Genomic DNA, 25,411 nt, shown 5'->3' with positions numbered 1-25,411 from the left:
ATCCCTGGGAATGGTCAAAGAACAAAGATACCCAGCATGATGATAGCATGGCCAAACAGAAAAGGAATAGTCTATTTCCTTTTGGCCTAGTGATTAAGCCCCCAAGTTAGGCCATAAATTCAAGTCCTATTGTAGCCATGAAAACCAGCTGGGCGATTTCAGGCCAGTGACTCGCTCTTCCAGCCCAACCACCTCACAGGATTGTTGTTGTGGGGAAAATAGGAGAAGAATGTTGTATTGGTTATGTTCACTGCCTTGAGTAATTTTAAAAAAATAATAAAGGTGGGATACAATAAATAAATAGATTTATGGTCCCGCTAAACAACTAAATACTCCTAACACAGACCACATTTACATGATTACTTCTAGTTTATTTATTTGTCATAGTTAAAAACTGGTCAATAGATATTATTGAGTTGGTACAGTAGTTTCCTAATACAGACATTTATTTCCTTGTAAATATATTGTTGTTAATCAGTGGGATTTTTCTCTTCTCCTATACCACTCTAGTTTTAACATAGTTGTACGGAATGGGGCTGCTCTAAATCAGACAGATGGTTGACTTGCAACAAGCAAAATCACCAGAAATAGAGAAAGCAGTGGTCCTCATCAATTTAGCATATTAACAATCGAAATCTGGCTTCTTTGCACTTGGCAACCTATGAAAAAGAAGCCACATTGGAGCATACTTTATTATATACCAATCTGAATCAATATCATGAACAGAGTTTCTCTTTGATAAGAGAAATTGTTCTGCATCTGCTGAACAATTTGTTCAATACTGTAACTGAGACCGTGAAGTTACAATGGAGACACCCCCCCCCAAAAAAAATAGCAATTTAAACTCCCCTAGGGGAATTTATTTGAGTTTCCTTTCATCTTAGCTGATGCTGTAAAGCCTTAATCTGCCTTAGTTATTGGTAACATTGACTGGAAACAGCAGCATTAAAACCCAGAATTCTAAAGTGTATTTCAGCTAATTGTACCTCTATTTTGTGAGGTTTTCAGCTACCTCTGCAATGAGTGCAAAAAATAAATGCCCCAAATGTGTAAAATTCAGAATGTTCCCATCATGCTGAACTGTACCATAAAAATCTATGTGCTACTACGGCTTTCCTATACATCAACTTCAATTAACCCAAAAGGCGCATTATAGCACATATTATTTAAGATAGCAGATTTGCTAACTTAAATAATATGTACAAAATCTTGGATTCTGTGTAACTGAAATTTCAAGGATCTTCACAATAGTTGCATCCGCAAGACTGTGGGCGCTGCAGCATTGATGTAGTCAGCCACAGTCACATGTTCATGATTCCTGACAAACTCTTTGCTAGCTTTCGACAAAGTCAATGGGGAAGCTGGCACAAAGTCGTCATTTCCACTGCTTTTTTGCCCTCCCTTGGTCATTCTGTTTATCTGTTTAAGTAAAGAATGATCTCTGATACAATGACCCAATGGTTCATGGGTAGTTTATGACTGTGTTTTTTAATCCTTTGAAGGAGAAGGGTGGTTTAGAAATGTGAAACATGAGTAAATAATTTTGCGTACTTAATAAAATTAAGAATGAATAGATTTCAAAGTAAAAATAAAAAATAAAAATTCCCCGCTGGCAAAATGTAAAAAATGCCAGTTTACAAATCTATAAAATTCAATTGGATATGTGATAGTGCAATTACCGGTAGCTGAATTGCATAAGTGCAGCGAATTTGCAAGTAGGGGAACACAGAGTCCTATATTAAATATATGCAATTGCCAACATGTTGGCTGGAGAATTCTGGAGATTGAAGTCCAGATATCTTCAAGTTGCCCAGTTTGAAAAAACAGTCCCATGCATTGACATTAACATCTATTTTTACTTTTATGCAACAGTACTCTTTGCAGTTGTTGCCTCTAGATTTAATTGTGTTAGTTTCTCCCAAATGCTGACAATTTAAAAAAAAATGTGATAGGAAAACAAGCTGCATTACACATAGTTAACTCAATAAAGTTTCTGAAACAATTTGGCACCTATTATGTTATTAAATGCGAAGTAATTATGATAAAGCAGGAAGAAGGACTATAATTCTGTAACAGCAGCTAATGAACATTAACCTTTGTATAATGACTCAACCACAGCCTCCAATCCTCTGCAAATGAAAGGAAGTAAGCGAAAGAAAAATAATCACACTGCCAACGGCCCTGAGAGGCATGTAAAGAGACGTTCCAATGTTGGCATAGTCTGAATCTCTGGCTATTGTTTAAACTCTGCTTGTCTATATTACTTGGAGGGAAATACTGAGAAAAGGAAATTATGCAATGCATTAGATATTTCAGATAATAATGTTACAATCACATGTCATGTACAGGAAAATTTGCCAAGGAAATATTATTGTCTAAGCTTCCGGTGAAAAGTGTTTGTTGGAAACCAACCAACCAAGGTTTGACCTCCTGGTTATTAGGAACCAACTGCCAATATTTATGTGATTTAGTTTTTTCATATACAGGTAGTTCTCACCTTACAACAGTTCATTTAGTGGCCAAATGGCACTGAAAATTGTGACTTATGACCATTTTTCACACAACCTTGCAACATCCCCATGGTCATTTATCAAAATTCAAATGTTTGGCAACTGATTCATATTTATGACAGTTGCAGTGTCCTGGGGTCATTCCCTCCTGTTGCAACCTTCTGACAAGCGAAGTCAATGGGGAAGCCAGATTCACTTAACAATTGTGATACTAAATTAACAACTGTAATGATACACTTATCAACACTGGCAAGAAAGGTCGCAAAATGAGGCAAAACTCATTGAATTTTAACAAATATCTTGGGCTCAATTGTGGTCATAAGTCAAGGACTACCTGTATTCTTATGGCCTAAAGCATGATACTTTTTATACAGTGTTGCCACAGCAGCATAACATAGCATTTCCATGTTTGTTTGCTTTTATTTTTAATGGTTCTACTGAACAAAATTCTGTATCCGAATAACAGATGGCGGCATTCAAGTCTGAGTAGAGTAGAGATGCCACTTTTCTCTTTAAAATTATAGAGCTTGTCACTGGGTACTTTAAAAAAAGCTTTTCTACAATCTGCCTTTCTAATGTCATGTTTATATAAACTAGAAATATCACAGGGTCGCAGTCCTATGAAAGATATAAGGGCCTGCAAGTTTTAGTCAGGGATCACTGCCACATATTGAGTGAACATCTGGAAACATTAAGGACTCCAGGAAATCAAGTACAGAAGTCCTCATTCTGTCCTGGTTGTGCATTTAGTGTATCATACTGTATTTATAGTGAAAGTGATACCAAGATACAGCTGACAGCCCTGGCAGAAGAAAAATATGCCAACCTCACATTAATCCTCTTAGTGGACTCATCAATTTGATCCAGCATGGAAGATTTAGCAACAACTGTCCAATCTGATTGGTGACTGGTCAATTATGTAGTAAAACAAGTCATTCCCAGTCTGCACTGTAAACTATTTTTTTTAATTTAGGAAGAAATGTCACAAAAGCCCAAATCCTACTTCCTTAATCATTTTATTTCTATGTGAACCAAAGGAAAACTGTGTTTGCAGTAATTGTGTCTGTCGCAAATCTCCTTATGAATCATAGTGCATACCAGTAAGCCAAGAAGGCATTCAACCTTTTAAAATTTAACCTAGGCTTAATTTAACCTAGCAACAAGAAATAAACTCTTGGTATCTATGGGCTTAAAAATAAACACTGTGTGATTAAAAAGAAATAGTGTTATTCTTTATCAAATAGAACAAAGTTAATGGGACAAGTATTAAAATGTTTCAAAGGACCTTACTGGTAAAAGAGGGGGAATCTAATTTTTGTAAAAACTTTGCTTTTTGTAAGGGTGCACATTCATAGATCAGTGTTGATATATCAGTGATTAAGATGCTAAGTGGAGGAATGAAACAAAAATAGCTTCAAAGTTGGCAAGGGCCTCGCCCTGGAATGGAAAGCATCAAATTTGTTTTAAATGAAGAACAGCCCTGGGATTACTTTCTTAGAAAATATGCTATATTGTAAGCACAAACAAGATGAGCGGCCTCTATGATCTTACCATGATCGCTTTCTGTTCCTGATCGTCCCCAATAACGGCGCCTGCGTTCAGGACTATGGGCGTGTCGCTCGATAACTGCTGCTATGAACCGAGTGTTACTGACTATAGTGAGCAGAACAAAGAAAGAGAGAGAGAGAGGAAACAAAGGATAACTTCACATACTCATCAACCAGATCTCTTTGAAGACATTATAAAATATCTTATTACATTTTTGTCAAATTCCAAAACTGATCAAGCATCTAAAGCAGAATGAAAGAATAGTAACTATTTCTGATTCCCAGACAGCATTGTAACTTACTTAGAATCCATTGGGTGACAAAATGCTACCTAAGGTATTTAAGGGATACCTTTAATATACCTTAAATACTGCTTTAAGGTATCTTAAAATGCAATGTTTTTTGCAAAACTGCAGGAAATATTAGCAATAGTTATAACATAGTAAGGAAAATGCAGGAACATCTACAGAATAATAACCATGGGTTTGATTGCTACATTTCCCTAGAGTTTTCAAATCAGCTATTTATTTTATCAAGAGGTGGGTAGGTGGCTCTTATTTAACTATGGACTGTATACAGTTCTTGAAAGCGTAGTGAAGAAATCTGCAACTAGATTTTGTAAATTTCTAAGAATCGATTAAGTCTGGACAACAAGAGTGTTGATATATGGCATATTTGGTCTTCAGAAGAAAACAGTAAGATAGCAAGTGTTGGAGACAAATAATGGACCAAAGAATAAAGCCCTGTTCATAAATCACCGATAAAAACTCAGTGAATTGGATATGAGCAAGTCAATACTTTTTTTTACAGTTACATTCAGTCTATGGAAAGGCAGCAATATACAGCCTCTCTTCAGAACTGACAGGGCCAAAACTGTAAAGCACTTTGCCTCTTGAAATGATTATAGAGATGAATAATGTTACATATCTATAGAAGGAAACTACAGGGAAAAAAATGCATGCAGCCTCTCCCTGTGTTTTCCTAGAATGGGATTGCTAAATACTCACTGATTCCTCTGTCTTCATGACTGTCCTCATCCCTTTCATCTCTCTCATTCTCCAGGTTGGACATGCGGACTGACATTTCTGCACACCGTTACAAACAGAAAAATGCAACTAATTAAGAGAGAGAGGTTGCATTAGCCTGTAAGAGTGCAATGTTTTTAAAATGGCCTTGGATTACCCCTTTTTGAAGGACAAAGTAGCAGAGTCCTGGAAACCATATAGCAATTATGGTTGAGGTTATGGCATAAAATCGTTAGCTTCCCTACCTCTCTCTTCTCTTTTAAGCCAGCTATATGTATGTTCCATTTAAGATATGTGTGTGTGTGTGTGTGTGCGCACACACACACACACACATATAATTCTATGAAATAATAGGCAGAGTCGTTGTAACAGTGAGATGGGCAGCATATACATTTAATAAATAAGTAGTAAGTAAGTAAATAAATAGCTCCAGAATCCTTGATATTCTCTGAGTTTGGCTGTTTCCTTGCAGACATTTTATTACCCAACTAGATAATATTATCAGTGCACAATTAAGTGAAACAACCAGTGAACATTCAGTAGAATAACCAAGCTCAGAGAGTACTAAGGACTCCACAATTCAACCCTGAGTAACATATTCTCTTTTATGGGAAATAATAGCTCTTTTATAGAAATGTTGGAAAGTGATGATCATGATTAAAAATTTTCCTTGCACTTATGGCAATATTTGCATTTTCCCAATTATTTGTACAATGTCAGTTGATATTTTCATGGAATTACATAGATCAATGCTAGAAAATGGTTAGAATTATAATCAGCCGTAACAGGCTCTCTTTCGATTTTTATTATTAAGAAGGCAAAATGCTAAACAGTGAGATTATATAATGTGTTTATATAAAAGGATGTATCTAGAAAATGCCATTTGGTTTTCTGTACAACTGGAGCAAAAACATGGATTTAGAACTTTTTAAAAATTACTAAATGTATCAATAAAGGATCCATAAGGCATGCAAATCTATCTGGGAAAGCTAACTCCGTATATCTAACATGCTCTAGAATCAGCTGAAGGAATTAATATTTACAACATTCCAAGACAAGACTTAATAAAACCAGCACAACTTTAACTTCTCTATCCAGCAGAGGGCAGTGGTGCCTATTCCATATTACTAGAGCAATGTGAAGAAAATATATTCTATAGGGCCTATGCTTATAATTCAATTTGAAATTATCAGAAGGTTTGCACAAAATCAGAGTCAGGGCCGGAAAACTCTTGTAATTCTATTCCATAAGCAAAACATTTGTTCAGCTTACCTTGGGCTGCAAGTGGAGACATATGCTGATGACTTCGCCGATGGATCTGATGACGATAGGCATAGACTGCGAGAACCAACACCATTATGCATCCCATAATACCTCCTGCTACAGGACCAACTGGGGCGCTTTTTATCATATTCAAAGTTATCACTTCATCTCCTTTCATTTCAGAGGGAGGAAAAAAATGAAAATGATGTGAAAATCATTTCCTAAAGAAGCTCAAGTCCTGTAAAATAATCTAGATAGTTGCTAGATTATGGATGATTTCCCGAAGAGGAAATCATGCCAACTTTCAAAAGAAGCCATGTGACCATTCCATTGCTCCATGTAAAAAATTGTTATGAATAGACTGAATTCCTATCCTAATTGATACACCACAATGGCATTTCATCTTGCAGGCTGCATGGGCTAGAAAGCACGTCTTACACAGGAGCAGCCCAATATATTCTGCTTCCCCAGCCAAAATTCTGCTGTGATAAAAAGAAACTGAGTCTAAGCTTCACCCTGCGTGATTCTCATAAAAAGTATGGTTGGTGGGGGGGGGGAGGATTATGTGGATAATCCAGATCACATCTCAATACATCAAAAATTCCAAATGGATCTTACCAATGGATCCCATGTCATCCGTATAGGGGCTTTTGGCACCCACAATACCTCCAAAGCATTCCTTCTGAAGAGCACAGTAGGATTTATCAAGGTGAGTCTTTCCATCACTGTCTACCATGCACCATTCACAGTCTAAGACACCAAAACAATCTCTGCAAGATAAAGAAACGGCTGTGAAAATTTACTTGTTACAAGATTGAGTAACTGGAGACAAAGGTATTTGTGAAGTCAGTCTTTTATAGCTAGACCAACAGACAGGTTAGGCTATCTCACTTTGCTATTCTTTGTTGTCAGTGCAAATTTGCACTTCCAATGAAAAACAATCTGTCTTTTTACCAGCTAAGCTGTTCTGTAAAACAAAATAATGATTCCTTGGTGCTAGATGTGAACCAAATATTTTACTTGTTCATTAGTCAGAAATGACACTAATTTTCCTCTATCCGCCTTACTCTCCTTTTCTTGAAAGCGGAACAAGACAATTTCTGTTACTGCTACCAGTTCCGTCCTGATTAAAATATGAGATCTCAAGCAGCCGTTTCCATAATGCCCACCCAAGAATCCTTAATGCAATGACTTTTCAGGTTCTAGGTTCAGGCAAGCTGCTCTAATTTAATTTCTTCATTGTTATGCAGGTTATTTTAAAGGGTTTGTAACTTTCAAAGGGTAGAATCTGAATCTGCAAAGAAGAGGAGCTATATGCTATTAGATTAAATAAAGTTAAATATAAATTCAACAGATTTTATGATAGTTTTTATTTTAATTCTTCAAGCAGTTAAAAAATTTCTTTATTGATTTCTTCAAGGGAAAACAATGGTGTAACTTACCCACTCTCCATTCTTTGATTACACTGTGTATTGATACACTGAGGAAGAGCATCCTGTAGGCTGGAATCCACAGCAATAAAAGTCAGAGGTTCCTGATGGACTTCACAACTAGGGTTTCTAAAATTTGGAAAGCAGTATGCAAAAACTAGGTTTCAAAAACGCACTCAGTGGTTATGTTACTTTATTATTTGAATAATCACCCTTAAAACAATGGAACTGCCCATCTAACACATTGAACGATATATTATCATAACATTATTAATAAATTGTGAGCTATGCATACCTGTTTTCTGCATTGGTAAGGTTGCCTGTACATTCATTGACTTCTAAAGGGCACTCGCAAGGACATTCACATTCATTCTGTTCCATTCTTCAGGAAGAAAATAAACAATAAATATATGTATTATCTCTTACTCCCTGTGTATCTTGAATCTTGGGCTACAGAAAACAATTTTAATGTCAAATAGGCCAATAGTATTGTTTATAAGTTATATTAGGCTTATTACTAGTACAATTGCTGGCAATATAGGTAAAGAGTCTTTTTCAGATTTTACTGTTTCAAAGTTCACAGTGATTACAATGATATCAGTACAAAGAAGCCATAAGGACTATAACCCCTCTACAGCTAAGGAGATTTCATGTGAAGTAGCATATAACTACTACAATTAGTAGTCATTAGTAGCCTCATTTTCAAAAAATGTGAAAAATCATCTTTAATACCTCAAGCAAGTAGTAGCACCAAAATCCAAAATTTAATCTAGCATTATCTACAATCTCTCATCGTTCAGCTTTATAGATGTTGCTGAGTTTCAGTATAAGAGAAGATGGAAATTCTTTGCATCTTGTTTCTTCGCACCAGGCCTATTTTCTTTATGAGGCTTTTCACTTTTTAAAATTAAACAAACCTAAAGTTTGTCTTTTCTATTCTTTTTTTCTCCGCAATATCATTTTTGATAACACGATGACCAAATCTTACCACCAGATTAGTCCAAGGATCTTGCCCTGGTGGTAAGATGGACGGCCAATAAATTTTACAAATAAATAAATAAAAGATAGGCAGCACCATACATCACAGATCACCTGGCCGCAGTATAGGAAGCATTTCCACGATCTTGAGAGAAATGTATAAAACGTGATCCTGAACACTAGGCTTAACCTAAACCACCTGGTTTACCTAAACCAGGTTGACTGAATTAATTCACTAGATTATTTACTCAGGAATACAGGTAGTCCTTGATTTACAACAGTCCGTTTAGTGACCCTTCAAAGTTACAATGGCACTGAAAAAAGTGATTTATTACAGTTTTTATAGTTATGACCTTTGCAGCATCCCCATAGTCACATGAACAAAATTCAGATGCGTGGTAAGTGGTTCATATTTGTGACCGTTGCTGTGTCCCAAGATCATGTGAATCACCTTTTCTGACCTTTTGACAAGCCCAAGGCAATGGGGAAGAAGACAGCTTCACTTAACAACCGGGTTACTAACTTATCAACCACAGTGATTCGTTTAACAACTGAGGCAAGGAAGATTGTAAAATGAGGCAAAACTCACTTAACAAATGTCTCACTTAACAACAGGAATTTTGGGCTTAATTATGGTTGTAAGTCGATGACTTAGCTGTAATATACAGACTGAAAGCATTTCTGGGTAGAGGCAGGTGGAAACTCTTTGTTGTCAAGAAACTTATGCTGAGGTAACAAGCAATCTCTAATTCAGTCCTTTTGGTTCCTACCCAGCAAAATGGCCTCAGCTCAAGTGTTGACTAACAGGCAGTATTTCAGACTGAAACTGCTACACACAGCTCTGCCTTGGCCCACAGAAGCGCAGTTCTAGCCTAGCAATCCAATAGTTATCCAACAAGCAGGTGAAGTTATTTATGTGACAGCCCTGCCCCCTCAAAAGAAAATATAGTCCTGTCTTCTAAAGGAGCTGCAACAAAACAGAAACCAGTTGGTTAACTATACAACAGGTCTAGTGATTGAAGGTAGTGGCCTAGAAAGCAGGAGATTATAACTTCTAGTCGCGCTTTAGGCATGAAATCCGGTTGGGTGACTTTGGACAATTATTCTCTCTCAGCACAACTCACTTCACAGGGTTGTTGTTGTGAGGAAACCAGGAGGAAGCAGTATCAGATATGTTCATCACCTTGAGTTACTTATAAAATCATAAAGGCAGGGTAAAAATCTAATGAATAAATAAAAATTCAGCTACTTTTTTTGGAAGAAACCAAGAGGACCCCATAAATCGAATGTTAGGATGTCAAGATGACCCAGGTATAGCTAGATAATGTTTTGCTTCTTCCTCACATGGAATACTGAGCTGTGCCTTATATTGTAAATAAGCAACCTGCCTAGGCATTTTGTAAATAAGGCTTAACATGCCTGTTGAGTCACATGCTGTTTCGCTCAGCTACTGTAAAAACCAAACGCACATTATCGAGAAGCCCTGCAACCCCCCTTCATTTTAAAAAAGCACAATCCAAAGTATAATCCAATCATGTCTCATTTCAAATGTCCTCTTACCTGTGACAGTTCAGACAGAGCCTGTCTACCATACTGCAGGCACAGAAGGCAAGTGAGTCGCAGGTTTCATTTACTATTCCAACAAAGGCATTGGTTCCAGGTATTCTTGTCAGCTTGTATTTAGAACAGTGGCTGCCGTGCACAAGATTTGTCAGATCACCCTAGGGGGAAGGAAAACAGATCAGGCATGTGGAAGAAAACATGTTTCCCCTTGAAGTGAATTGTTCTTGTTACGACAAATGTTATCTGCTAGACTGTAAGCCTACAGTGTCCCACTAAATGAACTCTCATCAGCAATCAATACTTCAACATACAAAATAGCCCAACTGGATAAAAATGTAAATAAACTGTAGGCAATGAATTTTTCTGACTAAAGCAATGTAATCTAACTGGATATCAGCTTTCTATGGGCAAGAAAGCATGGAATATACACATATCTCATTTGTTACCTTTTGAAAACAATTTTTGCAAATAGAGAAGAAAACAAAATTTGCAATCTGGCTAACAAGCTTCTGATTCAAAGAATAACATTGAAACAGCAGCCGCCTATTACACCTTTCCCAGTCATTAGAGAGAAGGAAGAGTACATTGTTCATTAATGCACTCAAATAATAATACTGTGATTACAGAGTGTCCCACATTCCATTTCAGCGAGGCATCCAAGCACTCGGTTGGATCCCAGCAAAGCCTCATCTGATCCAGAAACCTTTTCTCCACAGTGGCCAACCTCCCGAGATGTTTACGTAAGCTCTACAGTGCCCTCCTGCTGCTGTTTTCTTGCAACACGTTAGTAGAACAAGGTTCCTCTGATCTTGATCTAATCATCATGAGTAACTAGTACTTTTTTTTTTTTCATTTCAAGTTATAAAATCCTTAGTGCCTCCCTTGAAAAATATACCAGCCCTCCGATAATTTCAATTCACACATTAAAAAAAACCAACTGTTTCTAGTTTTGGAACAACCTTTGAAATGCAGTGAAAAAAGCTGTGCACGCTCTTTTAAATGTCGTTCCGTTATAGATTTGCATAGCTAAAGAATATTACATTTGACCTCAAGTATCAAATCTATGGTTTTCTCTGCACTGCTAACTTGATGCCACTTTCCTAACTAAATGCCCTCTACATGAGTTTCATATTACCTACTGTAGGGAATAACATCATCTGATATAATTTCTATGTTCCCAAAAGTGCATGGAAAGCATGCAGATTGGTAACATTCTCAGGGAGTTCTACTGTTTCTGCCCCATCCCTGAAGCAAAAAAAATAATAATCTGCGTTTCAGCACTGAAGCGGCAAAACCAATGCAAACCCCCAATTCATTGTAATTTGCTGATGGTGTTTTTAAAATTTTGGTCACTGACTGGTATAAAGCAGACTGCCTACAGATTCACCCATAATAGTCAAGTATTTAAGATGTATAAATAAACCAACCCATGATCTACCATTCAGACCAATGATGCAATATAGGTTGTTATACTGTCTCTAGTACAATCTAAACAATATCCTATTTAGATATAAGCAGTTTAAGGAATGGGTCAGATTAAACAACATACCATAAGGCTGGTATTAAATTTATAAAATCTCTGGACGGTTCTGTCACTGAAACTGTTACACACATTTTTCTTCACAAAGTTTGGATGGTTTAGGATATCATTTGCCACAAGAGGTTCCTACAAATAAAAAATAGAAGATTGTTAACTGTTTCATAATTTTATAAATATCAGCAGTGTATTTCTCTTGTTAAAATTGTCAGTTATATCTGTAAATAAATGGTACTTGAGTTACAATGGAAATTGGGACTGGAATTTCCACCACTAAGCAATGAGATTGTAAAGCGCAACATCACATGATTGCATCGCTTAGCAACAGCAATATTGGCAGTTCTGGTTGCCATCGTAACCCCAGGACCACATGGGGTTTTTGCAGGCAAGCAGGTCAATGGATGCACGGAAGGGCAGGGGACACCATGAGCAACTGCTTTGGAGTATCACTTGATGCTGTGGGGGAACAGGATATGAAGTGGGCACAATGGGCAGACAAAAAATAGTGGGACTGGGAGCGACTTCTAACTTCCAACTGGCTTCCCCATTCACCTTTTTTTGTGGGAAGCAAGCAAGGGTCATGAAGAGCTTCTAGTGAATATTACATGCGACGAAGGAATGAATGGTGAAGATAATGGAACTTGCTGAGATGGCCAAAGATAGTTTTGATCAGAGAAAAGACACTATCTAAGTTTACTGCTGGCTGGAAATCCTTCATAGACCTTTTGCATAAAGCAGAATGAAATGCACGCGTGTGGCTTTGATAATTAGAAAAAAAAATAGATAACAAAAAATTGAAAGCTATGGTGTAACCATAAAGCAAGAGGTAAATTTATACTTATAAAGAAAATTAGAAGCTATTTCTTTATAGATTTTTTCTTAAAGGTTTGTTTTTTCTTTTATTTTCTTTAAATATTAGTTCTTGTTAGTTTTTGCTTGTCTTTATTAAAATCTTAATTTTTTTTTAAGCAGTGATCATGATCACATAACTGTGATGTCATAACTGCAAGCTGGGCACCAAGCACCCAGATCACAATCATAACTGTGAGGATGCTGCAACAGATGCAACTTTGCAGAGTTGGTCGCAAGTCCCCCTCCTTTAGTGCTGTTGTAACTTTGAACAGCTGCTGAACATGTGGTTATAACTCAAGGACTACTTATATATGAAAACACCATGATGCAGACAAACCTTGTGTGTAATATGTTGCTGTTCTACTGGAGCATGACCTTTAGGATCAATAAGAGTTGGATGTGCCACAAGATATCCTCTATCTTCCATAATAAAGCACCTATTAAAAAGCAAACAGTAAATGAAATCATAGATCAGAATGCATGAATTTTTAGGTAGCTGGGTGTATAGTTTGCCAATGCAAAAAAGATACATGTGTGTTAGTTTATCTAGCCATTCCATTTAAATGCCACCCAACTCCAATCAATTCTTTTAAGACTCACCACAATAGAACAACACAGAAACAACAAAATATAAAAACATAACCAAAGAAAGTAATTAGGGATGGCAGGAATACATGAAAGCTTGCAAGTTCTAAACTTCTGAAGCTTAGAAACTCTTTTTCAACTGTTCCTAATTTAGAAAAAAATATTTTGTTCTTAACTGAAACAAAATACTTCAGCAGTAGAACTTTGTGTGTTACACATGAACCCTAAAATTGATTTCTAATGTCTTTTTTTAAAGACAGTTTCTAAAATGCAGTGTGCTGCCAAACTATAGTTGGCTTTCCCTTTTTTGACAGCTGTTGGAGCCAAGGCCAGTTTCAATATGGAAAAAGTAGACTCTACACTTACATGCATTTGGAATAAAGTTCTTCCAGTTCTACAGTTATATAGAAACATTATTTGAGTGAGGGGATTGTTATTGTCCACTGGCTATATTAAACTTAATTTTTGCTGGATTCACTGTTATTTCGTATTTTAATATTTCCCTGTAGTGTAACAATCAAAATATGTTGGGGTCTTGTTCCACTGGAATATACATCACTTTAAATATTTCAAATTTTATTCCAAGAGAAGGTTCAGAATGGAGTTGCTTTTCACTAAGGTTGAAACAAAATAATCCCTAAAGCAAATGCATGTAAATTACAGAATTTGGTGCCAAGCAGTGAAAGAATTTTCCAATATGAGTTCCTAAGATTAATCCTCCAAATAGAACTAAAGATACCATAAAGTCATATCAACCAAGTTCCATTTATCCCAAGTAGCCTAGGAAGATATTAGATTCAGTGGTGGCAAAAGTAGATGAGAGATACATAGTCAAATCAACCCATTTTTTTGTCCAATCATTAGTGAATATTGTATCAATAAATTGATCCAAACAGTTTTGGTCCCATAGCTACATCTAAAACCATATTGAAATATTCTATTTTATCCAAAAATGCCAGCCATTAGATGAGTTATTCTAAAATGTGTAATTTTTTCATTATCTTTCACTAAAGATGGAAGACAAGGGCAGAGCCTTCTTTCTTTTTAATCAATCACCTGGCAATCATAAAGTCATGCAATTGTGGAAAAGATACAGAAAAAGATCTTTGTATCTCTTTTATGTTCCATAATTTCATCAATAAACTTGCAAGTTTACACACTTACCACAGAAAGAAATGGTTAATATTTTTGAGTAGAGCTGCACTGTGTAAGCTTAATTTTATTAGGAAAATACTGAGTTGTTTTACAGCAGGGGTGTCCAACCTTGGCAACTTTAAGACTTGTGGACTTCAACTCCCAGAATTCCTCAGCCAGCAAAGCTGGCTGAGGAATCTGGGAGTTGAAGTCCACAAGTCTTAAAGTTGTCAAGGTTGGACACCTGCTTACAGGACTTAGTGGGGGTTAAAGGAGAAAGAGGAACAGTTCAGTTTGCCTCCCAATCTGTTCCAATCTCTAATCTTATTTTGCAAAAAACAAAAGTCCATTATCAAGAGCACAATCTCAAAGTGGGTTGCCCCTTCCTACAATATAGGGTGCTTCTGGAGCTATATACCATACTACGTGGTCTTTCATTCTAGCTTTCCTTTCTAGATACTTGCATTCTCTATTCCTTTTTTACTATTTCTCTTGTCTTCAGCCACTATTTCTTCTCATTGCTCAATGTATTTCCTTTTCCTCTAGCTCATTCTGAAGTTTAAGAATCAGATAATAGTGTGGCAGAAGAAGGGAAATAATATACCTATGGACAATAGGATGGAACAGAGGGACCACTGGCAGGGGTTAATGCTGGTCATTTAATGCAGGGGTCCCCAACCGCCGGTCCGCGGACCGATACCGGTCCGCTGGAACAACTCTTACCGGGCTGGTTGCTGGGCGCCGCCATCTTTTTGGTAAAAAGTGCTTCCGGTGAGCTTTTCCGGGTAGAAAGCTCACCGGAAGCACTTTTTCATCAAAAAGATGGCGGCGCCATTCTGGTGAGCTTTTCCGGGTAGAAAGCCATTTCTGCCGAAAAGCTCACGGGCGGAAGCGCCATCTTTTTGGACGAAAAGTGATTCGGTGAGGTCACCGGAAGCACTTTTCGTCAAAAAGATGGCGGCGCCAGTTGATGCCGGTGCCGGGCCGCGGCGCCCAGCTGATGCCGGTACCGGGCCGCGGCGTCGAAAAGGTTGGGGATCCCTGATTTAATGCACTGATGCAGGAAGAAATCTGCATCAGCTCTTGGTTGAACTGGAAACCAAGCACTTCTTCAGATACAGGTCATCTCAACTTCTGTTTTTGCCCATTGATGCATGTCATTCTTCAGTACAGAGAGCCCTCAACTTATGATCACAATTGAGCCCAAAATGTATGTTGCTAAGTGAGAAATTTGTTAAGTGAGTTTGTTCCATTTTATGACTTTTCTTGGCACATTTGTTAAGTGAATCACTGCAGTTGTTAAATTAGTAACACAATTGTTAAGTGAATCTGGTTTCCCCACTGATTTTACTTGTTGGAAGGTCTCAAAAGCTGATCACATGACTCTGGGACACTGCAACTATCATTAAATGAGTCAGTTGTCAAACATTTGAATGTAAATCATGTGATCATGGGGATGCTGCAATGGTCATAAGTGTGACAAATGGTCATAAGTCACTTTTTCAGTGCTGTTGCTACTTCGAACGGTCACTAAATGAACTCTTGTAAATCAAGGTCTACCAGTACTTAAAGTGTTTCCCCATGTTTTCATCCTCATGCAATATTCATTTTTATCTTCCAATTTTATATGCTTATCAAATATACCCTTAAATATTCCACAAATCAAATAACCTCTTGGTTGGAAAAGCAAACATTACTCTGAATTAGTTGATTTCTAAATTGAACTGCAAGCTACTCTCTTCTTGCCCCAGATTAAAGGACTTTCTTTCAGAATTAGGATTTTTACTATTATAATTTTTCTAACATCTACAATTTTACCTTATTTTATTGCCTCCATCTTGATTGCAAACTGGTAACAGGTCCATTAGTACTTTGTACAAATACCGCAGAGTAAAATCAATGCCCATCACTGCAACAGAATGGCCAGAAGACATCTGTGAGCTGCAACCAGAAGAAGCACAAGAGGATCTCTTGAGAGACATAGAATTAAGAAAATAGCCAAAATATTGCTTAGAAACATGAATTTAAGGGAGAAAAAGATTCTCTCCCTGAGCAAATTATAACCTTGGACTTCCATAAACAATCGGAGCAAGCATTTGTAACTTAATTCATCTCAGCAGATTCTCCTTCAGAGAACAAAAAAAAAACCAAGAAAACTTAAACAGAAACAGTTTCCATACAGGGTCCATATTATCTGCGCACATGCGCGTGTGTTTGCATTCATGCTTCTGTATATCATTCAAGGTGACAATCAAGACAAAGCCAAAACAATAAAATAAAACCAGAGAAAAACCAAGAACAAGAGGAAAAAGCAATTGCAAAAAGCAATATAGTAAAATAATAATAATAATAATAATAATAATAATAATAATAATAATAATAATAATAATAATAATAATAATAATAATAGAGATGTATACAACAGATGACACTCTTGCCCTGCAGTGCTATGGGTTACCTGTAGAAGAGGTGCTTCAGAATATATTGCACAGGAACTATCAGATTCTGGATTTTTCTTTAAAGTCTCTGTGGGGGGTTTTCCCGCCAGAATGATGTGGCGGCTGCAGGGAGGCATCCTTTGCAATTGCATGATCCCAGAAAAGGATGCAGATGTTTTAAAGAGTTCTATTCTGATACTGTAGTTGCTCTCCTATGTATTGTATTCTGAAACACCTCTTCCAAATTAAATCTGAAACCATACACAGTCCTACAATCGACAGCATGCTTATATCAGTAGTAAGAAAACGGAAAGCTTTTAAGTAATCCATAAAAGACCTCCAGGATGGCGCCAATGTTTGAAGCTGAAAATTCATCAATTTAGCTGCAGTCACAAGATGTTGGTATGCAGTGGCTAATTTCACATGACAATCTAAACTACCAATCTGTTTAAATGTATTTTCAATTAACCAACCTGCTAGACTGTAAGTTTAACATATTGCGGTAGTTTACCAACCACATTATGCTAAGCCAAAATCAAACAAATAGCTTAGTGGGATGTATGAATGCATTTTTCCCCAAGTAAAATTCAACTGATGGGTCAAGATGGAAAATAGTAAATTAATCAACTGAGATGAAATAGTATTTGGCAGAGTTTCTTCACCTTTATTTCTTTCCTTCCATATCATAAAATATTACCCACATGAGAAGTCATGAGATATGTCACTAATTTTCTTTAAAACTGAATTAAAGTTTCAGCTGGCCAAATCTTTCTCAAGTGAATCAAGGAAATCATTTTATGATTAGTGAGGCTTGTCCTAATGCAAATTAGAATTTTACACATCTCATCTCTTCGGTCTCATACATTTAATAATACATCAGCGTGTTGAACAGAGTACTATTTTAATGTTTTTAATGGGTATCACACAGTTGAGCACTACAATTCTTAATTTAAATCAAATTCCTGGCCAAATTATTAGCAGGAAATCCTCAATTCACACATTACCTAATGTGAATAAAAAGAAAGAAGAAAGAAAAACAGGATAAGACAAAACAAGGAAAGTGGAGATATAATTTTAGGGATTCTCAGGAAACTGTACAAGCATGCATTTTCCAGAATGTTTCCACTACAGCTAAGTGAAGAATGCATTTAATTTAATGAAAAGCCCCACTAAAAGAGGATAAAGACAAACCCAACATTTGTATTTACTGGATTATTAAAATCCGACAGAAAAAGCATTTTGTAGCACTTAAAAAAACCCAAAACCCTGTACTACAATTTATCTAGTATTCTCTGGCAACGCACAGACCTCTCATCTCAGAAAACCTTGTTTTCAGCACCCATTTTTCTCTTGTATAAATAATTACACACACAAGAAGCAAAACAGAGTTCTGTTTATAGCATTTTTAATGCGAAACCTGATCTTTTTCTAAACCATATAAAAATACAATACAACTGCTTTGTCGAAGTTGTAAGGGCAACTGACTTTCGCTTTCCTGAAATTGGAACTAGTCTTCATTAAAACAGAGCGATGGCAGATAAACTTCAAAAAAAAAAAAAAAGAGGACAGCTGAAATGTAAACAAAAAAACAAAGCAATAGATACAATCCCTGGGCTCAGGACAGCCTCCAGGTCCCTTACAGCATTCCAGCAGCTACAGAAATATAGACGTCTTATGCGGATAGATGCTGTTTAAAGAATCAGATTATTTTCAGCTTGTAGGGAACTGCATGGCCTTCAGACCTTTTGCCTATTAAAATTCTTCACAGCTTTTCACTTTTTCCCCTCATGAGAAAGGGAATATGAATTCCCTGCAAAGATACTAAAAATTCCAAGTAGCTGAAAGGTCAAAAGCTCTGGTTTAGAAATGAATATGGACACCTAATTGCCCATCAAATTGGTTAGGAATTTTGGGTTTAGACCTGAAATCAGCTTATATTCAAATGTTTCTTTAGGGAATAAAATTCGGCTGATGGAGAAAAGTCTCTTTTCTGAAAAGATAATTGTATCAGGACTGCCTTGTCAAACTTTTTTTTTTTTCTCTTTGCATTAGAGATTAAGGATACGTTGAGAATGGAAAAGAATGCTCCTTTTCTGGCAAAAAGATCTAATTTTTAATATGTTACTCCAAAATGCTGTTAACACAAATCTGGTGCAATATTATGTACCCCAGCTTTTCTTCTAAGATACCTGAAGGGGAAAAACAAGTTGTAATTGAAACTTAAAGGGAATAAAACTGCAATATGGACAGAAGCTTTTCTAAATCAGTGGGAAGTAGCTATCCAAGCAAAAACCTTTACGGTCTTACCTTTAAGACATAAATGAAATATGATATAAATAAGGTTCAGTCGACCACACACACACACACACACTAGAGATCAGAAGGTACCCTTTTCAGGACTACTACATTTATCAAAGGCATAATAATCTTTTGTGATGCACTAATGAAATGAGCTGTTGCTCGTGACAGCTTAGGACGTTTTGATAAAATGTTAATCTGACTCCTGATTTTTTGTTACCATAGACTAACAGGGCTCTGCTCCTATAATGTGCGTGTGTGTGTGTGTGTGTATGTGCGTGTGTGTGTGCGTGTGCACGCATGCACATGTCTGTCTGTGTTTCTCATCAACCACTGATAGCAACCACCAATTCCCATTCAGCCTGTTTCTCAGTTTGAATGGCATATATACCATACACAATTTTACTTCGTTGTGCATTCTCAGCCTCTCTTCCTTCCTTCTTCCCTTTCACTCCCTAAGTCTATGGCATATTATATCAAACTGGAGCCCAGGCAGAGAATGGTAGCACAATAACCAAAGACTTTAAGAAGTATACATGCTTTTACTTTAAGTCTCCTGTTTTGTTCTCTGTAATGTTCTCCTTTTTGTTGTATTCTCTGCATTTTATTTTGTTTTTAATGAGGAAGGTTTTACATTGTATTTTTTCCTATGTAAGCCACCAAATTGCTTAATTACAGAGGCATAGAAATATGCTGGATAAATAAATAAATTCCCTGCAGTGGAAGAAACACTTTCCTAAGGCCATTTTTACATGGCACCATTTTCATTCCCCAATCCCTCCTAAGCATTCTGAAGCAAGCCATATGATTATCTTCATTCCCACCAATTTCAGGATGGCACCGGATACTTTGAGCCAAACCATGTTCTCTTCAGCAACTAAAAGGATAACACAAAAACCATCATCAATCAATTTCCCATCCCCTGAGCTATGGTGATCCCTAAGTAACAAACATTCCCTAACAGAAAGGATAAAAATTAAATTACTATCCTCCATTTTCAACTCATTTAGTATGCATTTGTCTGACTGCTTGGCAAGGAATCTGAGTGGCTGTTACACAGAACAAGCTGCTTGCTCACTAAATGTCATTCTTCCTGCATATAAATTTCAAGTAAAATCTATGACAGTGCTAGGAATTCAAACTATGGGTTTTTTTTTTCCATGCAGTGAAACTGAATAGAAATTAATCAGAAGATGTGGCCTCATATAAAGTTGCCCAGACGAGCTATGGAATTTACATGATGGCAGGAATGGTGAGGCCTTTTCTCTCAGACCCACCTCCAAACTGGCTCAATTTCCAGCACTGGTAGTATCATCAGAAGGAGATGCCCCAGAAAGATATCACAGGATACTCAGTGGTACAATATCCGTGGTGATTACCTAAATGCAGTGTATGGAAGGCTTTGTAGGATTCATCTAGTTTCAACTCCAGGCTCCAACAAACCAGGCTTTTTCAACTTTGGGCTTTGCATGCTAATCCAGACAAGAAACATGCCCAGATGAACTAACTTTATTGTAACATTACATTAGCAGAATCTTGTAAATCTGAAAATGCATTTCTGCCCTATAGCTGCTACAGCACAAGAAACAAGGGATACCTTGAGATGTCTGTCATGCCCACATTCCTGCTGCGGCCTAAGCTGCTGTTTATCCAAAGATTCCCCTGGCTTCAGCTCTTTCTCAACTCCCAAGGTCATTCCCACATACCCTTATATCTTGCCACCCCCTTGGATGTGATTACGCCCACTTAACATTCTTGTATTATCATGAGTAAGACTCCCTACCACCCAGCTACTAAACTCAGCACATCATAGCAATCTAAACAAGCCTTAGCCATACACAAACCAATTGAACCTGGAGGCCTAGGTCCTTATAAAAGATACTGGGTATGTGTTCTGTATACTGAAGCTTAACAGATGCAGAAGTAGGAACAGCAGCTGTGAATAAATGATAATATCTTGCTCAGACGTGGAGGTCTGCTGATACCCATATTTTACTCCATAGCTCAAGATTGCATATTGTTGCCTTAGCAACTGACACATGAAAAGGCCATAAAAGACTGTCTTCGAAATCCTGTAGTTGCATGTATTTACAACAATGTACAGAAGGAAAAAAAGAATCCACCTTCAGTCTTCTGCTGCTATTATAGTACCAAAACAATTCTGGTGAAGGGATGTACATGTACAATGCTGAAATTTTCTAATATATTTGCAGATAGATCACAGTTTCACAAGAAATCATTAAGGGCAAAAGCAGCCCTCTCTTTGAAGCCCTCTGGTTCAAGGACCTTATTTTGGCATGGAATTGCAGGAGATTTCCTGCCTTTTGCATGCAAAACCCAGATTCAGACTTTTTTTTACTCACGTGCAGACAAAAGCTTCTTCTCTCTAACCTGAAATTTGCTTAAGCATTCCAAATTCCACTTCACCAGCAATCACATCAGCTATAAACAAAGTTCCATTTCTTCCACAAGAGCCAACTGTAGAGTTAAACATGCTAGTAAACTTACTTATCCAAAAGAAGTTCAAGGTGGCACACAGAAACAGGTCCAACCAGCCAACCTAGCATCTAGAAATTTTAGGACTGCAAACCCTGTAGCTCTCAGCTATCACACTCAAAGATCAGAGACTACAGATGTAGTCTGAAAGATTTGGAGGGCTACAACTGCATGCTGTATTTTTCTGAAGATATCATATGCCATCCCTCTAGTACTCAGTCCACTCCAGAAGTGTAAGCACTACAGTTCCAAGGAATCTAGAGGCATTCTTACAAAAAAAAATGTTTTTAAGCTTTCTTTGGCAGTATATGGCCAGGAGAAAAATGCCAGAGATCAGCTCTGATGATAAAGAATATTATTTAAGATCAGCATGAGAGAGGCGGCAATTGGACTAATATCACTATTTTGCCTTCTGGTCAATGGGTAATTTGAAAGAGACTATTTTGTAGTTCATAAATTTAACACTCCCAACCTTTCTGCTGCCCTACCAAAGATGAAATGCTGATCTAGTTTATCTTTCCATTAATTTATTTACTAAATACAAACATTACCTTGAGGAATGGACAGTATGACTGATGGTAACCACATAGCCCGCTCCTCCAACATCTAAATATGGCCCAGTGAAAGTAATTAATCCTGGATTGGCCACTGCATGGAGGTACCTTTCAGAAAACAAAATCATCACTTTTGATAAAACAGAATAATTTCACATGACAAAAAAACTTTGTAATATGCAAAACCATAGAAACACAGGGAATGTTTAAAATCAGTTGAAGACATCTATCAAATCTGTATCCCATATTTCATGTTTAAAAAAAAAATTTTTTTTAGGATTAGACATAAGTTAATGAGGCCCATTTCAGAGAACTGAACATCCTAACGAACAGTTGCATGGAAAATATGAATGTCATTTTTCCTTTTTCAAGAATCATCTCTGGAAGTATCAAAGATATCAATTTCTTGCTAGTGTTGAGGCAATACTAGCAAGTCTACTCCTATTCTTTTGGATTTTTCTAATTTAAACACAGCATCTTATAATTAAATATGTAGAAATATCTGAACTCTAAGGAAAAGAGTGGTAAAGAAATGGTTGGTTTCCCCCCGCCCCAATTCTCCTATACTTTGCTACTCCAGAGGATTAAAAACAAGGAAGAGTTAGATTGACAAGATTGGCAGAAAGAACTGACAGCATGAGAAGCTAGGGACAGGCATTCTGCATTCGGTTAAATTCATTGGCTTCTGCTGTGATTAGCAAAATGGCTTAGTTCTCAGAGTGGGATACATTTAAGAGTTTCCTCATGGTTATTATCTCATTTACAGTGTATACAAAACATTTTCTTAAGCCAAGCTTGTGCATAATTAATAGACAACTTAAAATGGGATTACAGCTTTGGAAATCTACACTACAGGAGAACAGCTCCTCAAAATAATGTGAGAAGCAACAATGCCATGAGGATCTGAAAATCATAAAGAGAACCCCAGAAGATAAGTGCTAATGCATTTTGTAAATAGCAGATTTTAGTATCCGTGTTTATTTGCCGATCCACAGAAGGGCAAAGAAAAAGAATTTGCCTGCTAAAACACAAACAACTGACCAAAATTTAATACATTAACAGAAACTATATTATTACACTTGAAGATATTTCATCCACCAGGGATTTTTTTCCCCTATAAATCCATCACGGAATATTCATTCTCATTCAATATTATTAGCCTGAATGGTTTTCTTAAACCATTTATAATGGGATCCTAAAACTCACCATTGTCTCCTAGTGGGATCAAATGCTTTGTCCATGAGGGAACCAGGATAAATTCTGAGCACCCCATTGGGCGTTGCTATGTAACGGCGGACAATGTAACTGTTCAAGCTACTCATTTCCATTTGTGTCATCCATTCATCTGTGACATGACTGGTAGCCATTACTTCATTTCTGACAGAGAACTGCAAAACAAAGACAGAGCTAGCAGGGTTCCTTTAAAACTTGACTGAAAAGATAATAAGCTGCTTGCAGTTTCTTACAGATTCATTGGAGATAATCTAAACTCAATTACTACTTTAAATTCTTCCCTCACCAGATGGATCTAGCAATTTCTTAAAATACTGTTGGCAGCATTCACAATATTTAATGTTTTACTTTGAATCTAAATCCTTGTTGTACTTTTAATTTTCTACACTTTCAAAATGAAGAGCATTTGGTTTTTTCCGTGTTTGTAACATTGACCTGATTTTCATATTGTTCACACTGCTATCTAACAAAACTTTTTTTTTCTGCTATCAAAAACTGCTGCCTGTTTTACTTAGGTAAACAATTTGGGAGTATGTTCTTAAACTATTACTTTGGAAATCCATTTTGGAATACAGCTGACAGATTCTTTTTTAAAATGGTCTTAGTGAATATTATTCTTTCTACTTCAAGCAAAAAATATTTTAACTTTAAATGTGCTACATTTTTCATGTTGTCAAGAACAAAGTTTACCTGAGGTAAAAAAGTAATTAAAAAAAAAAAAAACACAGAACAAAGACTTAAAAAAATGATACCATCCAAAGAACCATAAAAACCAGCTATTTAATCAAATAAAAATTCAAAAACCAAAGCAAAATATTCATCACAGGTCTTCAAAACCCAGCTGCTCCTTTCAAATCTGCAATCAAAGAGTTTCAACAAATGAAAACAACATCCCCAAGGACATAAGCATTATAAAAAGTATGGAAGGTAAAATGGGCACAAAAATCATACTTTCAGCCCAGGGTTGGCAATGAGGCGGGTGTTATCACTCAGATATGCTGTATAGTGTTCCACCATCCTCTTGGTCTCGGGCTGGCTTAGATGTTCATATGGAGATGAAAAACCACCTGCAGACAACATCACTGTAGGGCTTTCTGGAAAGACAGCACCGATAAATGGTTTAAGTCACAAAATGTCCCATAGTATCCAGCTCTAGAAAATCCTAACTGGACATCCCCCCCCCCAAACTGAACTGTAGTGTATGAGCATGTGTAATTTAAGGGAAAAAAGCCCCCTCACAAATAAAGTACTATTGTGTTTGTCACCACCAGGGTGCACTGTTGTAATGAAACTGTACTACTTAGCAGCATTCTCTTAATTCCCTACCATTTCTATACAATAGCAAGACTGAAATAGAAGAAACACCTATCATACTTCAGGGTATTATAGGAAAATGGAGTAGTTTGAGTAAAAACGGTAGACAGCTATCTAGGCTGTAATATTGTGAAGTCTCTTCAATTCAGTTTCAACTCCTGCTGACCTAGTGAGCATGCCCATTCAATTTTCTTGGTTGGAAGTGTGAAAGTGATTTGCCTTTGACTTCTTCTGGAATATTAATTTTGATCTCCAAGGAATATTCCACTCAAATAATTATTCACCATGATTAGCACACAATGAAAGTGTGTTCAAAGAAACATTCAATCAGATGCTATCACTTGCTGAATACAGGTCCCTTCTACAATCAGATTACCTAATAGTAAATAACGATAAAGTATCAAGTCGTGGAAAAACAGCTGTCAAAAGCAAACTTGATGGTCATGAATAAGCCTGGATCTACAATGTAGAATGTTACTTCTACATATATTGAAAATGCCAGCAAGTCTCTTAATTACCCACTAATGCAGACAAAAATCAGTGCTGATCAGCTAAGAACAGAAACAGTAGTCTTGAGCAAGGGTGTCAAACTCACGTTTTCATGGCGATGTCATGTGATGTATTGGGACTTTTTTCCTTTGCTAAACTGGGTGT

At 36.8% G+C, this 25,411-nt stretch overlaps 1 protein-coding gene across 2 annotated transcripts in view; it reads right to left on the bottom strand.

The window, feature by feature from the left end:
- The window catches only part of CACHD1 (cache domain containing 1), a 139,336-nt gene that overhangs the window by 3,627 nt on the left and 110,298 nt on the right, over window positions 1-25,411 (bottom strand). The window contains exons 14-26 of one of the 2 annotated variants that reach the window (XM_026665980.2): window positions 24,395-24,537; window positions 23,417-23,598; window positions 22,208-22,318; window positions 16,243-16,365; window positions 13,043-13,142; window positions 11,866-11,982; window positions 10,314-10,474; window positions 8,071-8,157; window positions 7,788-7,904; window positions 6,964-7,115; window positions 6,355-6,516; window positions 5,065-5,142; window positions 4,062-4,163 (exon numbers count right to left, since the gene is read on the bottom strand). In XM_026665980.2, the coding sequence (XP_026521765.1) occupies window positions 4,062-4,163; window positions 5,065-5,142; window positions 6,355-6,516; window positions 6,964-7,115; window positions 7,788-7,904; window positions 8,071-8,157; window positions 10,314-10,474; window positions 11,866-11,982; window positions 13,043-13,142; window positions 16,243-16,365; window positions 22,208-22,318; window positions 23,417-23,598; window positions 24,395-24,537 (1,635 nt within the window). The remainder of the gene's footprint in view (window positions 1-4,061; window positions 4,164-5,064; window positions 5,143-6,354; window positions 6,517-6,963; window positions 7,116-7,787; window positions 7,905-8,070; window positions 8,158-10,313; window positions 10,475-11,865; window positions 11,983-13,042; window positions 13,143-16,242; window positions 16,366-22,207; window positions 22,319-23,416; window positions 23,599-24,394; window positions 24,538-25,411) is intronic. The other variant, XM_026665981.2, reaches the window with a different exon arrangement.

The sequence above is a fragment of the Notechis scutatus genome, chromosome 3, assembly GCF_049901735.1.
Source record: "Notechis scutatus isolate UNSWTSFEM ecotype Mainland chromosome 3, rNotScu1.2, whole genome shotgun sequence".
Classification (NCBI taxonomy): Eukaryota; Metazoa; Chordata; class Lepidosauria; order Squamata; family Elapidae; genus Notechis; species Notechis scutatus.
This window is presented reverse-complemented; position numbering and strand designations above follow the sequence as displayed.